The sequence below is a fragment of the Equus caballus genome, chromosome 2 (genome assembly GCF_041296265.1).
Source record: "Equus caballus isolate H_3958 breed thoroughbred chromosome 2, TB-T2T, whole genome shotgun sequence".
NCBI lineage: Eukaryota > Metazoa > Chordata > Mammalia > Perissodactyla > Equidae > Equus > Equus caballus.
The window spans coordinates 65725880-65743110 of record NC_091685.1 but is presented as its reverse complement, the minus strand read 5'-3'; the positions used below and the strand labels follow the sequence as shown (position 1 = coordinate 65743110).

General features: G+C 45.7%; 1 protein-coding gene across 1 annotated transcript; it reads right to left on the bottom strand.

Moving 5' to 3' along the window:
• Positions 1–1484: 1484 nt before the first annotated feature.
• TDH (L-threonine dehydrogenase) lies at positions 1485–16111 on the bottom strand. Its single transcript, XM_001915402.6, has 9 exons — positions 15683–16111; positions 8339–8538; positions 6465–6507; positions 5733–5803; positions 4424–4573; positions 4161–4333; positions 3271–3361; positions 2600–2869; positions 1485–1992 (listed from the first exon to the last, which is right to left on the bottom strand). The coding sequence occupies exons 2-9, from the start codon at positions 8520–8522 to the stop codon at positions 1853–1855; spliced, it is 1122 nt and encodes a 373-aa protein (XP_001915437.1). The 5' UTR covers positions 8523–8538; positions 15683–16111; the 3' UTR covers positions 1485–1852.
• Positions 16112–17231: the final 1120 nt, after the last annotated feature.

Here is a 17231-nt window from a genome sequence, read left to right as displayed (position 1 = left end):
TAAACTTTAAATGAGTGAATTTTATGGTATGTGAAATATATCTCAGTAAACTTGTAAAAAAAGGAACTCATCACGAGCCGTTTGGTTTTAGAAAATAAAATGCACAAATGTAAGATTATTTCTACTAAGTAGGGAAAAAACAATATCAACATAACTATTGAACAACTCGATTATCAAAAGTTCTCCAGTTAAAAGTTAAACAGATTTTAAATCCAGTTACATCTCCAAACATATTCACTTTTCTACCTAGCAGTTACAAATTCCAGGTGCATAACATTGTCATTAAGTGCATAGAATCAATAGGTTTTAACCCTTGAGAGCTGTTGTCCAATAAACCCAGAGTTTCACTTTCTCGTGATTCCACACACAGCACCTCCTGAGGTAGCTAGGAAAAGTGACTCTGTACATATTTACGCAGTAATTGCTTGAGAGGATTTGGTGTCACTCTTCTGAAGGTTCAATCTAAGAGTGTACAAAAAAAAGCTATAACAAGAAAGTTCTCTCTAAAAAAATGTATTTGGAATTGGTCTAAACTAGGGGGCCATAGCTGGAATAGAATGACCGGTGACACTTCGAGATTCCCATTTCTATTTATTGTCAAAAGGGGTGGAGCCCAGAAGCCTAGATATTTGGACAAGCTCCTCTGGAAGACTGACAAGCTCACTAACAGTAATCAAAATAAGAGAGGTGCTCCCCTTTACTAGTCAGATCATCTCGGACATTCCTAATTTCCTACAGATATATCTTCTTACAGAAAAATAAATTAGAAGTGATCATTTTTGAAGAAGTGTTAAAATCTCTTGAACATTATGATCACGGGATTACTATATCAAGCATTTTCTTTTTTTTTAATTTATTTTTTATTTATTTTTTTTGAGGAAGATTAGCCCTGAGCTAACTACTGCCAGTCCTCCTCTTTTTGCTGAGGAAGCCTGGCCCTGAGCTAACATCATGCCCATCTTCCTCTACTTTATACATGGGACGCCTACTACAGCATGGCGTGCCAAGCGGTGCCGTGTCCGCACCCGGGATCCAAACCAGTGAACCCAGGGCCTCCAAGAGGCAGAACGTGTGCACTTACCGGCTGCGCCACTGGGCTGGCACCCCCTCCCCCCCCCCATATCAAGCATTTTCTATGTTCTGATGGGACAGTAAAAAATACTTTTAAATTAGGAGATCATCTTTTTTTTTTTTAAAGATTTTATTTTTTTCCTTCTTCTCCCCAAAGCCCCCCGGTACATAGTTGTATATTTTTCGTTGTGGGTCCTTCTAGTTGTGGCATGTGGGATGCTGCCTCAGCGTGGTTTGATGAGCAGTGCCATGTCCGCGCCCAGGATGCGAACCAACGAAACATTGGGCCACCTACAGCGGAGCACGTGAACCCAACCACTTGACCACGGGGCCAGCTCCTAGGAGATCATCTTTGATAGTCTTCAAAACGTAATCTTTGGTCTCTAGTCAAGAGAATAACCGAGTCTTAAGGGTGTTATTTAAACTAATTTTAATTACATACAAACGTCACATACTTTCACCTTCCCAGAAATGGTGCCTTCATCTTAATTAAGGAAATGAAAACTATTATGACTTAAGTCTTCATTCTGTGATGCATGTGTTTAGACAAGTTTAGGCAAACAGCAAAGATTTAGAATTCCTACCACCGTGCCTACAGCATTTTGAAAATGCTAAAGCCAACTCAATTCTCCATGTGGCAGTTCAATATGGCTGCAAAAATTTAGTCCAATTAGTCCTTCAAGCCCAGATAACTGAGACTTCTTGGGGTATAAACCCTCGGGGTCGTTATGCTTTTCCCTTGACAGCTGTCCAGGATACACGAGCTCTTCCTCTGGTTCCTTCAGTTCGCTTGGGCAATTCTGGTATCAGAACCATGGAAGTTCAACATTGTCGTCACCAGCTCTGGAAGATCAAAATCATGTTTCCACTTCCAGTCCTTCCGAGCATTGCTGTCATCAAGGCTCACTGGCCAGCCATCCGCTAGGAAAAGATACGGAAGAGTAGCCTAAGTTAGTCAGGTTCTAGATTTGCAAAAAGGTCCAGAAGATTTTATATAAGGTCCATCATACAAGGTACCACAAAAGAAAGTCCCTCTTGGAATTGTCCCTCTGAGCAGACCAGAGCAGCTATTACGTGCACACACCCTCTTAGATTAGAAGACTATTACATGTCTACCATCAGGCACTCTGAATTGTCACATACTATTAAAATCTCATGCAAACTTCTAGGGTAGGGATCTTCTACCCAGATGGTGCTCAGGGCCACAGAGCGGCAGGCACAGTCACGGCATTTGAAAACCCAGAATTGTTTTCACATTCTGTTTGTTTTACGTTAAACTGTAAAATGGTGAAATGCTGACAACCTGTTTATTTGGAATGGAACTATTCCACCCACTTTAGATTTCATTTCCCAAAGTTGCAGCCTCTGCTGGCTTTGGCTCCACTACAGCTCCTTTGCCAGAACGTGCCAGGACCCTCGGGAAGGCGCTGCGCTCTCCTTATCTTCCATGGTTTAGGTCCTCAGGACACTCACAGTGCAGACTGAAGCTTAATTTTCATTTTGAGGGGATTTGCAACCATGTACCAACCTATGGCCTGTCGAGCAGAATCCACGTTGTATGTGATCTGGAATTCTGGTATGTGCTTGTGAACCTCCTGGGCCAGCTCCTCTGGGGTGAAGCTCATGGCGTTGATGTTGTAGGTCCTCATGGAGAGGGACTCTGCTGGGGCCTCCATGACCTCCAGGGTGGCCCTGAGGCAGTCATCAATGTACATCATCGGGAGCCTCGTGCTGGGTTTCAGGTTGCACTCAAATTTGCCATTCTTTACAGCATCGTGGAAAATCTGGACTGCATAGTCTGAAAGAGAATCCTGCCTGTGAGTCTTCTTATCGCAAAATGATGAACGAGCCTCTTGGATGAAGGCAGCGGTTCTCAAACGCCTTGGTCTGAGAACCTCTGTATGCTCTTAAACAACACTGAGGACCCCGGAGGGGTTCTACTCGTGTCAGTTGTGTCAATATTTACTATATCAGAAACTGAGAATTTTAAAAAATGTTACTGCGTTTTAAGATGATGATAATAAATCCATCACATATTTGTATGCATGATATTTTATATGAAAAAGAACATATTTTCCATACAAAAGAAAACTTAGTGAGAAGAATGGCATGTTTCACATTTTGAAAATCTCTTTACTGTCTGGCTTAACAGGGGGCAGCTGGAGTCTCCTGTGTGCTTCTGCATCCAGAAACACTCACCAGTTGTTCCTCCTCCAGGTTGGGAGTCAGCTGAAATGATTCCAGGATACCTCAGGCATCGGAAATCTAACCCATACCGGTAATGATAATACTACGGAAAAAGAAAACTTACTTTAAAAAGCATCTTTTAAATCAGAGCAGTGCCAAGAAATAACAGCTTTTTTTGGAGATATCATTCCATGCAATTAGATTAAAATATTCCTAAAGGAAATGAAGATGCTAGAATTTCTAAGTCACTCATTTTTCTTGAATAAATAATCCTTAAGTTTTGCTCTTCAAAGAATCATCATTCTGGGGATACATTAACACGGTAAATAATCAGCCCACAGTAGCATTTCCAACATTTCTTTGGAAGGGAGTCACTGCTCGTTGTCCCAAACAATTGTCCAGGAGCACGATCCTCCAGTGCAGCACCGGAGAGAGTAAGGGGAGGATGGAGGGAGATGAGAGAGCAACGACTGTGATATGATGCATCAGCTGGAAGGATCAGACAGCAGCTAAAACATGCCAGCACTATAAAGACAAAGAGCATCAAAAAACGCAAACCAAAAAGTCATTCGACGTTTCCCATAATAAGAAATTTTAAAATTCCCTCCGATAGCTCCCAATATTGGGAGTGTGAAAGAAAGGGCCAGTACAAATAAGATGGGCAGCAAATGAAGGAGGGGGTGCCATTTGGGGGGCCTCAGGAAGTGTTGAGTGTTATCATATGGCTGAGGAGTTCTTCTGGAGTTACCGGTCCTGCCACAGGGCAAACAACAAGTTTATGAGCATTTTGGGGGCTGGAATGAGGTGAAGGGGAAAGTCCCCTCCTAGGATGAATCAGCAGGTGTTTGACGAAGAAAGACCAGAAAAGGAAACAGTGAGTCAGCTTGCCAAGCAATGCTTACTTCTCCCATGAGCTCTGCGTGGACCTTGGACACCCCGTAGATAGTCCTGGGCCTCTGGACGCAGAGATCAGGGGTTGGGTCCCGGGGAGAAGTAGGTCCAAAGGCTCCGATCGTGCTGGGCACAAACAGTCGCAAACCGTGTTCCACTGCAACGTCTAGAACATTGTGCAATCCTGAAACAAACAGACCTCATCACAACCCGAAAAGTCTCTTACTGGAAAAACTGGCGCACAGAGCATTCTGGGCAAGATCCAGAGACCCACCAGTGATGTTTACGGCTTTGGCCAAGGAAACGTTCGCTTCCCCAACCGCACTGAGCAAAGCGCTGTAATGAAACAGCCAGGTGATGCCGTTGTTCACCACAATCTCCCGGAGATTCTTGTAATCCAGAATGTCCGAATAAATACACGGGCCTGCGAGAAACACGGTGAAAGCACAGAAGTGAAAGTGTTCGAGCAGTGAAATGCTAAAGGGACCTTCCCCTGTCCCCAAGTGACTTGTGAATTCCATCATATCAACTTGGAAACTAAACCATTTGGACACTATGCAGCATTTTTCTTATGGAAGAATAACAAACCCCAACCACCCCCACAGCTGATGCCTATATAGGACTTACACTTGCCAGGCACTGTCCTCTGGGCTAGCTGTATATTTAGCTCTCATACAGCCTTGGAGGCAGAGACATTTTACTGCACAGAGAGGTTAAGTAAGCTGCCAGGATCAAACAGAGAACAGTGGAAGAAGTGGGGTCACAACCAGGCAGCTGCCTGCAGGGTCGATGCTGTTAATGTCACTACATGCACCCAGTGATTTCACTCTGCTTAAAAGTTGCATATTTTAAAAGGAATAGAGAAGTGGGTTTTTAAAAAAGCCCCACAGCTTGGTATAGAAGAACCACAAAACATGAGTTCATCACACTCGGCTAGGCTGGAGGTAGAGCCGACGTTGCTCGATGCCAATTTTCCCTCTTAGAGCAAAGTACTGCTCTTCCCCACAGTGAGCAGCAAAAGGCTAACACTGAAGGCAGGAAGGCCCAGGAGACATTATAAAAACGTTTTTGAGGTAGAAAGAAACTCGACTAGAGGAGTTGGAGATTTGTGTGTGTGTGTGTGTGCGTGTGCACAACAGTTTAAGTGCAAGTCTGCACTGAAATATGAGGATTAATTTCTCCAAATTTTTAAAGCACCTTTTCCTCCACAAAACTTGATTTTCATTTGGAGCAAGCCAACAAGTGAACTAAAAACTCCAAAATACCGGAATCAAAGGTTTTATCCCAAAGAGACTACTCCAAATAATGTTCAAGGACATTATTCCAAAACTTTAAGTTCAGAAGAACTCGCCTGTTCTCGTGACATCAGAACAAGCAGCAGCATTACTGCAGACATTCTGCAGAACTACCGAGGACCAAAATATGAAATATCTCTAAGTGACACAACGGTGCCTCAATAACTCCTTCCTGTAATTCACAAGCCTGGTGATGAGCTGTCGCACATATTGATTCCATGAGCTGCCTCTCCAATTACACTTTGAAAGTTAAAGATAAAAATACAAGAAGTCATATCGCTCTCTTACCACTCTGAAAGATGTGATCGGGGGGTTTCCTTATGTCGGACAAAATCACATTGTCCTTCCCAAATCGTTTTCTAAAGGGAAAATCAAAACACAGGAGTTGGTACATCTAGGATAGAAAATGTGTGAAAATACCCTTTCAAATACAAACTGTAATTTCCCGTCAGCCTCTGAATCCCTCTTTTTCACACCTTTCCTCTCTCTTCTTCCCAAACACACACACTATTCTCAGGCCTCCCGCTTGCTACTCACGGCCCCACCTTCTGTTTCTCTTCCACCCACTAGCATCCCCATATTTATCACCAATTTCTTCCCAGGACCCTTATGTTTTTACATCTCCCTCCTCATTCTTCTCTTCTCTCTTCTTATCCTTTTATCCTGCTCTCTCCAAATCCCACACTGTTGCCTTTCAGTTTCTAGCTGTACTTCCCTCTGCCCCCAAACATCTAAAAACTCGAGTGAGTCATTTGGAGTGACGTGTTTTCTTTCACGTAACTTAGAAAAGAGAGAGGGCGAAGGGCCCGTGTGGGAGATGCTGAGTCAAAGAGCTGCGACAATGTCTATGCTATTAAGAGGCAAATGAAATGTATTCTAGACAGACACTTAGATACAATATCTTAAAAATCGTAAGGGGCAAGAGGGGAGAGAAAACATTAAATGGTATAAATGGTGCCAAAGGCAAGCTTCACAATCTGAAGAATTCAGATTTTATATTTCAACTTTTAGCGCTCTTACCTCAAAAAGTTGGCAAGTCCCACTCCAAGCTGGCCAAGACCCCCTAGATGAAGAAGGAAAAAGGGAAACTTTAATCCAAATCTAACCAACTCAATTATTCCCAGAATGTAATAATGGAATAAGACCATATTGACAGTCTGAGCTAATTAGGGAAAGCCCCAGGTCAGCCTGATGGAACTGAATTACCTCCTCCGAGCCAGGATAGAGATCAATGCAGGTGACACTAATTTCAGAGACAGCGCTCTCTCCAGCATGGAGTGGCTGAGGGGATGCAAGGGAGGAGGGAGAGAAAAATCACAAGAAAGCTGGACAACCTCCTGACTCCTTGGGCCAGGAATTCACTCTCAGCTCTGCCTCCGTTATATGATAGGCTCTGGAGCTGCCAAAACACCCAAAGCCAAATGTAATAGTTTGATATCAACCTCTGGTGGGATCATCCAGAACTCCATCCTCCATTAGAACTGGAATGGGATATGAAAGGAGAAAGAGGAGGGACAAACCAAGAATCCATCTGAGAAAAGGGCTGATAACTGAATCGATAAGGAGCCACTAAGAAAATTTAAAACGAACATTAGAGCTTCCTGATTTGGAGGCTAAAAAATGCTATTGATAGGGGCCGGCCTGGTGGCATGGTGGTTAAATTCATATGCTCTGCTTTGGCAGCCCAGGGTCGCAGGTTTGGATCCTGTGTGTGGACCCACACACTGCTCATCAAGCCACACTGTGGCAGCGACCCATATACAAAGTGGAGGAAGACTGGCACAGATGTTAGCTTGGGGACAATCTTCCCCACCAAAAAAAAAAAAAAAGCCATTGATAGAAATGGGAGAGCTGGGGGGCTGGGAGCATACTTGGGGGAATGCAACCATAAATTTCATTTGGGGAAATTAATGAGGTAGGAAGATACAGAAAGTGGGATTTCCTGTAAGCATCTGTTAACATGGGACTAAAACCATGCCCACTGAGATTCTAACATTGGGCCCTGGAAGATGCTTCATGAGTGGAGGTTGGGGGGAATAAAACCACACACAGACAACGAGCTGCGTGATCGGGGAGAAAGTGCAGAGGGAAACCAACCACACTTGAAACCCACTTCTAGCAGGAGAAGAGGAGGAGGCAGTGAAAGAAAGGTACACACACACAAACTGTCAGGAATGGAAGGAGGATGCCGACGGGAAACCAAGGGAAGAAAACCTGGCAAGAAGAAGAAGTAAATAAAACGTGTCAATCAAATCACAGATGGCTTGGGTTGGCTCGAAGTACATGCAGAGGAACAAAGAAGTTTGCAGAGAGGAGGGTACAGAATCAGGTGCGGGGTGTACACAAGGTGAGAAGGATGAGGGAGCAAGTCTGGGGACAATGAGCTCGACACCAACACGAGATGATGGCGATGAACTCGTCGGGGCAGGCCCCAATGCATCTTCTCTGCCTCCAACACACCAACATGCAATAACTGCTTGTGATGAACGACACCGAGTCAGGTTGAGGAGTTTGGCCAAGAAAAGATGTGTCTGGTTCCAGAATCCAAGCTCTCATCCCTGCACACCCTCTCCACGAGCCTTCGCTCCCCGGCGGCCCTAACAGGGAAGGCCAACTGAGTTCCATGGAGGCTTTTTGGCCCCCACGTTCCTAGGTCCTCCCTTCAGATGACAAAAAATTATGTCAGGGAAACCAAGTGCTAGCAAAAGTGACGAAATAAGGATTTGGGACTTGCAATATTCTGGAGGAAGCCAATAGTGGAAAAGGTAGTTTCTGATTAATAAATGTTAGCTGGTGTCATGTTAGACATTCCAAAAAGATACACAACCACACAGAGGCTGCACAGAAACGAAAATAATCAAGCCCTAAACGTGGAAAAAAGGAAAAAACCCAACCTGTAATTAAGACGCGTGGCCGGTCTGTTTCAGAGAAAGAGGCAGAGTGGAAGTTGGCATTGGCTGGAATTTGCCAAGGGGAGGCGCCCAGAGACCGGGCGGGCAGGGCAGACGTCCGACAGCCACAGGCTGGGCCCAGCAGCAGCTGGCCCACGACGTGCTGCAGCATCCTAACAGCCGGCATTTTCTCCTCAAATTCCCTGTAATAAAAGAGGAGCAGTGTTCATTATGTAATCTTTTATTCTCCCAATCCCCCAAACCATACACTCTCTAACCAAAAGTAACACTAAGATTGGTAGCTCATGAGCAAAGCCATGTTTTGGATTCATGAACTGAACAAGTGACTGCTGAGTGCATGGATAGGCAGCTACGGCGGGCTGGGCCGGGCCCTGTGAAAGCAGATCAAATGTCGCTCATGCAACGTGCAGGCGAACAAAGGTCAGAGGGAGATTTAGGGTCGGATTCGCACAGTGTTGACATCAACCAGATCTAACGTCACAGCGAAGGTCACTGCATACAGAGCCAGAAACACCACATCAACAGATGCTCGCGAAGACTGCACATCTTTACAACTGTCATCAATCTGTCCACGCACCATCGGAGGGCACCAACAGGTCCCAGGTTAAATAACGTAGTGCCCTGTAAATCTTGTGTTAACACTCAGATGTTTAGAATGAACCAGACTAGAAAAAAGGGCCCCCCAGCAATATTTAGTAAGCTGTGACTAATTTGTTTTATTGCCATCTCTTTAGCAAGGATCATTTAGAAAAGTCATTTCTCCTTTCTTCCCAGATCACGTATATTTTGTTTTCGCCTCGCCCCTCTTCCTTCCTTACTGGCTGACAGACCATGAAATCAGTTCTGGCCTCAAGAGGTCAAGATGGTCCAATTGCATATGGCTTGAAACTGGACACACACGCAGGGCCTCCATTTTCCCCATTCCATCCCTAAGACCCAGGCAAGCATGTCGCAACAGTCAATCAGAGCTGCCCAGCTTGCTCTGCTGGTTCTAACAGCAAACATCCCGCCATCTAAAGTCAGGCCTATCGACTGCACACAGCTCGTAGCTTCCACCTTCGTCAGTTGTTAAATTTCCAACAGAACTGGCGGATGAACCTTCAGACTCTGGTGCCCCACTCCCTCACAAAGAGATAATCAGATCTCAACCATCTTATATTTTGCATCATCAAAGGAGAAAAGGTACGCCACAGTTGAAGACCTCTCCAGTTTAAGATCTGCACTTCGCCTGTCATACTCAACTCAGTGCCTTGAGCAGATAATAGTAATTCTAAGTTAAAATGCCAGAGGTGCAGGAACTTTCCTACAATCCCTAAAGTCCAGATTAAGGAAAAGACAATTTTCGGAAAATATATGCTTTAACACTGTTTGATGAGCCATGGCAGTTTTGTTCTTTAGGACATAGAAATAAGGTGGGTGGAGCCCCCATGGCCTCTGTTGGGTCAGTGGCTTGGCCCACCAGGTCCACAGCATCAGGCACAGCCCTACAAAGCTCCGGAGGCCCCGTATCCTGGCTAACTTTCCCCAACAAGCAGAAGAGAGCCCTGGGCTGGCGCATCTCTGGCTTCGGGTTCAGGGTTAGGACTGGAAGGGGGCGTCCAGGGTGGGCTACGTTACAGGAAAGCCCCGAGCTTTTCGTCAAGTATCCCTCAGAGGAACTATGGGGAAATCATCCTTGCAGTCATTGTCGACACCTGAGACCAGGTATGAACTCTGATTCTCAAAGTCACTTATTTCAGCAAGTTCAGGGAGATGGTGAGGAAGCCAAGAAGCAGCGAGATTTACCAGAATATCTGAAACTCATAGACAATTCTCAATTCCCAAAAGCAAAATAATAGATGGGCACTGTTGAAAAAATAACTTTTTCTGTTAAAGGTTGATGGGACTGGAGTCAGGGAAAAGGCAAACCCTGAAGACAGGAAATAGATACAGCTCATCTTCTCTTCCCCCAAAAGGGGAAGGCACGAAGGGGACACAAATTCTTAATTGAATTAAAGCGTTTTAGTGTAACAGTGTTGACAGTTCATAACTGAGTTGGTTCTTCTTATGTCACTACTATTAACAGCTAACATTTGACGCTCACCACATGCCACAGGCCAGTGAGTACTACCAAACTTAACCATGGCCACCACCCCTCTGAACCCAGTTCTTTCTTTTTTTCTTGTTGAGGAATATTGTCCCTGAGCTAATATCTGTACCTGTCTCCCTCTATTTTATATGTGGGGTGCTGCCACAGCTTGAGGAGCAGTGTTTAGGTCTGTGCCCAGGATCCGAGCCCGTGAACCCCAGGATGCCGAAGCAGAGGGCACAAACTTAACCAATAGGCTACTGGACCAGCCCTGACCCCAGTTCTTAACCACCAAACAGCACTATTGTCCCCATTACAGGATTGCTTTGATTAACAATGCACAGACAAAAACAAAACAAAATTCTCCAGGGGCTGCCCGCTTAGGCAGCCCAGGTTCGTGGGTTTGGATCCTGGGCACGGACCTGCTCTACTCATCAGCCATGTTGTGGCAGTGACCCACATACAAAATAGCAGAAGACTGGCACCGATGTTAGCTCAGGGCTAATTTTCCTCAAGCAAAAAAAGAGGAAGACTGCAACGGATGTTAGCTCAGGGTGAATCTTCCTTGCCCACCCCCCCCCCCCAAAAAAAGTACACTTCTACTGCTAAGATACTAACTCAGTCTTCATATTTGCAGCTAAATGTTTAATTTGACAACTTTCTGTATTATTAGAAGGTGGCAGTGCCATGATTTCTTCCAATGCTTTTTCATCTGAAAAAGCTCTATTGTGTGTTTCTCCAGCCACTGCAGTTTGATAACTTATCCTGTTAGATGCTTCAATAGCTCGTCCATTTTTGGTTTGAAAAGCTGGAACAAATAATTTTTGGCTTTTAAAGAGTTCATCATATCTTCATTTAAGACATTCACTTCATTTTTCTGAAATGACTCTAAATGGTTGGTCCCAGAATAATGCCTCTGGTCCCATAATATTATTCAAAAAACTTCTGTAGCATAAGACACATAAGAGAAATTTCTAACATCTGTAAAGCTGAAGAAAGCTTTCATATTTTTAGGTTTTACTTAGTTTTGCCCGTTTCTTTGGAATAAATTCCTCTCTTCTGTTAAAAAACAAAATTCAACCGAGAAAATTTGAAGATCTAATTGGCTTTATTCAATGATTCATGAATGGGGCAGCATCCCATACAGCCAACAGAAAGGGGCTCTGAGGAGCTGTACAAAACGGAAGACTTTTATAGGCAGAATGGGGAGAAAAAAGGAAGATTCTAGCAAAGAGTGGATTGTTTCGGGCAAGGTCGCCCTTCTTTGGGGAAAGGCGGTGGTCCATCACGCAGATGACCCCTTTGGGGCTGACCAGGTAATTCCAGACTGACTGGTTAAAGGCCACATTCCTGGGAGAGGCTGAAAATGCAGTTGGGTTAGGTGTGCTGACATGGGGCTTAGCCCAAGTGACTCCATTTGGGGCCTGCTGTTTCTTTTTTAACATTTCCATGAGTCAGGGAACTCTGATATGTCAATTCATTTTTTTCAGCATTTATAAACACGTATGGTGTAGCTTTCAGTAAAAAAAAATCAAGTCTTCTAACATCCCCCTTTTAAAATTATAATCTATCCCTAAATATAAAAAATATAAAAATTAATATCCTTTTATTTTACAATAAAACATTACATTGGAAAGAATTTTTATACTATTTAAAAATTTAGGAAAGTTTTCAAATCAAGACTACAAAGTATACTTACTTTTTGTTGTTTTTCCATAACAGCAGAAGAACAACTTTGGGATTTCAAAGTAATGATTTATTAAAAGAAAATGAGGTCACAGAGATGATAACAGATATAACCGAAGGGGGCTAGTAAGTGCACAGAAGTACTAAGAACAAACTGAGCTCATCTCTGAAAAGGCACATATTTATACTCTAAGCCTACAACTCTTAGAAGATTCCAGAAACACAAGAATACACAAGCACACATTTCACTAGCCATCGGAGGAAAAGCTCATCGTAAGTCATGTAGCCTCTGGAAAACTCCACCAGACACTTGTGAGAGAAAAAATGAAAAGGGCAAATAGTATCTTCGTATTATTTAAAAATTGTTTTGACCTCACGGACCCTCAAAAAGGGCTCAGGGGAACCCAAGGGTTCCCCAGATCACACTTTGAGAACAGCTGTTCTAAAGTAACACTTGCTTTGCCAAGCCAGTGTAAATTTATATAGGGAAACCGTCAAAGAAGATTCTTAGTCCTCCTTCTTAAAGGTCGGATGAGAGGCCATTGACTTTCCCTCCCAAGCCCCTTGTTTCCTTTAACTACATGGCATGAAAAAGCAACAGGTCAGCAGACTTTCCTCCATAAATAACCGAGCACCTCCCCAACCCAGGCCTCTCTAGGTGGTTATGATACAACCTCTGCCACCTGCCGGCGTTATCTTATCTGCATTAACCACAGCAGAGCTCTGAGGCAGCAGGGGCTTCATGAAGTGGGTGGGGGTGATAAAGAGACAGACCCAGAGCTCAGCTGGCTTTAGAGATTGTTTGGCTGTGGGGGGATGGTAAAGGGCTCAGGAGAACAATACCGAGATCTCTCACTTGGGCTACTGCAAGAATGGTCTTCCGGGGGAAGAGGTCAGGTGAGAAGACGAATGAGCTGGGTTTTGGTCGTGTAGGTTTAGGTCCCAGGAGACAATATGACTGCATCTCCCACAAAGCTGTGAGGTCCACTGAGCAGCTCCTAGCAGCGCCCCATACATCTCAGTACTCACCAAACATGGCGTCGAACAGGCAGACAGGAAGGAGAAACCAAGACATGTCAGAGGGTTGCCCACACCACAACAAAAAGAGGGCCCCTGTTCTCAGAAAAAATTACTTGAGTTTCTTGGGGGAAAAAACTTAATTCAATCATGATTGCTCTGAAGGTAGATAATTCTATTTCAGGAATACTAGAAGCAATTCCAATTTGAAGACCAACAAAACAGGCCTTTCTCCTGAGAATACACCATCAATTTCCCTTAATGTTCTTGCTGTCTTCCCATCTCCCCAAATTTCCAGCTGTAACCATTCTCAGCCTTGGAGATAGTAAATAAGGATGTATGAAATAATGTCTCAGGCATATTAAGCATGAAGTTAAAAATATCCAGAGCCCAACAGATGAACAGATTTTAAAATTTGCTATATGTACAATGGACTATTATTCAGCCTTGAAAAAGGAGATCCTGTCACAGGGTACAACAAGGATGAACCTCATGGACAATATGCAAGTGAAATATGCCAGTCACAAAAGGCCAAATACAGTATGATTCCATTCATGAGTTATATGAGTTATGTAAACATATCAAAATCATAGAAACAGGAAGTAGAAAGGTAGTTGCCAAGGGGTAGGAGAAAGGGTAGGCGATGTTAGTGTTTGTTTAAGAGCCACAGAGTTTCAGTTTTGCAAGATGAAAAAGTTCTAGAGATCTGTTGTACGACACTGTGGATATACTTACCACTGCTGAACTATACACTTAAAAATGGTCAATTTTATGTTATGTGATTGAAACCACAATTTAAAATTAAAAAAATATCTATCTTGCTCCGAGAAATGGTCTGTGCATCCATATATTGCTGAGGAGCTGGAATCTAGGATTCTCCCAATGGAGATCCATGCTGCCCCCAGACACCTTTCCATTCAATTTGGTGCCTACTGAACCCCAGTTCCGTCCAAACCGCTAACCCTTGTGCCAATGAACCCCCTAAGTGGTTCTTTTCCCTCTGCTTATAGACCTGCTGAAGCCTACTGTTCTCTTACTGCCTTCACCTTTCCTTCCAGTCTCAGGGTCTCCAGTGTCCCTGCTGCCCCAAACCTTCGTTCCTCACCCCTCAGAGTGGGTTTTTTGCTCTGCGCTCAATGAAACGCTTTCACAAAAGCTCAGCCATTGCTGTTGACAACTTCCTGGGCCTGGCACCCTCTCCCACTGCTAAAGGACACTGCCGACCACACCCACCTTCACTTGCCCCTGGGTCTCCCACCTCTTATTCTGCCTTAAGGACCAAGAGAGCTTCTAAGACACATTTGAAAGGCAGTCAGCTTTAAATCCTCCAGTTCATTAAAATATAATAATAAATGTGTCCTCTTAATAGTAACGATCCAGGGAAAAATCAGGCACCTCATAACTACCGAGCGTTGACAAGCACCTGCTCTCCTGAACGCTTATTTAACCCTCACAGTAATCCTGAAGCTGGGATCTTCTCTCCCGTTTGCAGGATGAATTGACCCGCCCAAGGTCAGGCAGAGACTAATTACGAAGAAAAGGGGGGAGGAAACCAGGTCCGTCGATCTCAAACCCTCCTTCCACCACCTCCACTCTTCTCCCTCAAGAAAGGTGACATGATCAGGTACCTAAGGGAGAAGACCAATAGGAAACACGCCCGTGGTCGCGCAGGGGGCACCTCTCCGGCTCCCTCTCCTCCAGCGCGGCCGCCCTTCCTCGACCCTCCCCAGGAGGAGAGCACTGGACGAGCCTGGAGGGGAGGGGTGCAAGGCCAGACACCACCAATCCCTCGCTGTGTGAGCCGGCATACACTACCTTGCCAAACCTCAAGTTTTCTCATGCTTACAAAGGAGACGATGATAGGACCATCACATTAGACTGTCGAGAGGATTTAACTAAAGCAATCTGTGAGAAGTGCTTAGCAAGCTGCTCAATGTAAAGACTCCTTCAACTAGCCGGGAAAGTCTAGACTTAACGTGGAGATGATCCAAAAGTCTGAATGGGTGGAGGGAAAAAAATTCTGGCGCCCTAAGCGTGAGCTACAGAGGGTCTCAGAGGGAGGTCTGGCTCTGCGGAGCGGGCATCCCCTTCCTTCCTCTGGTGCACACTAGCCCAGGAGAGGAAACCCAAGAGACGCGGGCGACTCGAGCTGCACAGGGGTCTCCAGCCTCAGCCTGGCTCCTTGTGGAAAGAGTGTGAGGTCTCACCCTCGGCGGGAAATGACTGGATAAACGGGTTTTATAAGAACAGCCGCGCCTATCCCTACTCCCTATCTCCCTATCGGAGAGGGGTGGGGAGGACGCCCTTCCGAAAAGTAACCGGGCCCGGTGTCGGGTCCTGCCGACCCCAGCAGCGCCCCGGCCCTCCTCCGGTCCCCGCGCTGACCTCCCAGCTCCGCGGTGACTACTGGGGACCTGAGAGCGCAGAATCAGCGGTGCCAGGCCGGGGTCACACTGATCCGGCCAGGGTCCCCGCGGGGTCGGCCTCCGTTCCCAAAGGGGGCTCAGCTCCCCAGGACAGCCGCCGGGGGAACGTCCATCCACCTCCGCACTTACCTTCCGACGCAGCCGCCCAGAGATGCTGCGCTGCGGCGCCGAGCCGGAGGAGCACGTGGCGGGAGCCGGAGCGCGTTGAGCCGAAACCCAGATGGTGCCGGACGCGCGGGGCTCTTATCCTCTCCAGCCCCAAACCCGCCCCTTGACGCACCAATCCCCTTCTTTGGCCGGGGCCGGCCAGGCGTCAGCACCAGGTCACCGGAGGGGGGAGGGCGCCGGTTGCCATGGCAACCCTCTCCCCGCGGGCCTGGGCCGCGTCCAGGGCAGAGCGCACCCCTCTCGCCGGCCTGTGCCTGGGGCCGACGGGGTGGAGAACCGGGGACCCGGAGCGGCGCGTTAGAGTCCCTGGCGCGCAGCGTCCCGGCTGCGGCGGTGCCAGCTGCCCATCTTCGCGTGCGCTCAGCACTGAGGGCTGCTCTGCAAGGGCCTCCACTAAAAGGAAGTCGGCCCCTCTGGACCTCCAGAGAACCGGCTCATGCTGGCGTTCAGCGGCGCCGCAATGGACGTGGGAAACAATGCGGCACGCGGAAGAGAAAGCTGGAAAAATTGGCTGAGGACATAGCCCAGACCGAGAGTTAGGAGATCTGATATGCAGAGACCTCCAGGAGTCACTTCATGACCTCCAAGGCCACCGACCAGCAGAGTCAGTATCACCTGGGAGCTTGTTAGAAAAGATTTGTATGAGTTCTTTATATATTTCGGATATTAACCCCATATCAGATATATGATTTGCAAATATTGTCTCTCAATTGATAGGTTGTCTTTTTATTTTGTTGATGGTTTCCTGCACTGTGCAGAGGCTTTTTAGTTTGATGTAGTCTAATTTGTTTATTTTTTTGTTTCCCTTGCCTGGTGAGAAAGGTTATTCAAAAAGATGCTGCTAAGACCGATGTCAAAGAGCATATTGCGTAAGTTTTCTTCTAGAATTTTTATGGTTTCAGGTTTTACATTCAAGTCTTTAATCCATTTTGAGTTAATTTTTGTGTATGGTGGCAAGTAACAGTCTACTTTCATTCTTTTGCATGTGGCTGTGCAGTTTTCCCAACACCATTTATTGGAGAGACTGTCCTTTCTCTATTGTATGTTCTGGCAGTCACTATAGAGAACAATATGGAGAGTCCTCAAAAAATTAGCAATAGGACTACCATTTAATCCAGCTAGTCCATTTCTGGGTATTTGTCCAAAGAATACGAAAACGCCAATGTGTAAAGGTATTTGCACCCTGTGGTCATTGCAGCATTATTTGCAATAGCCAAGACGCAGAAACAATCTAAAGGCCCATCAATGGATGAATGTGATGGGGTTCAAGGCAGGCCACCCTCTGATATGCCACTCTGATATGCGGATTATTTCAAGCTAAAGACAACAGAGGCTCAGAAGACTCTGGAAGAACGTTTGGCCACCCTCCTCCCTCCTCCCCCCTCGCCCCCTCCACCCCCCCCCCCCGCAATTGCCTAGAAGAATTTAAGATAGAAGGACCTATAAGATATAGTTACCAGAAGATAACTATAGTATAGTGTAAAATAGGTGTGATAAGAAAGGCACCAAC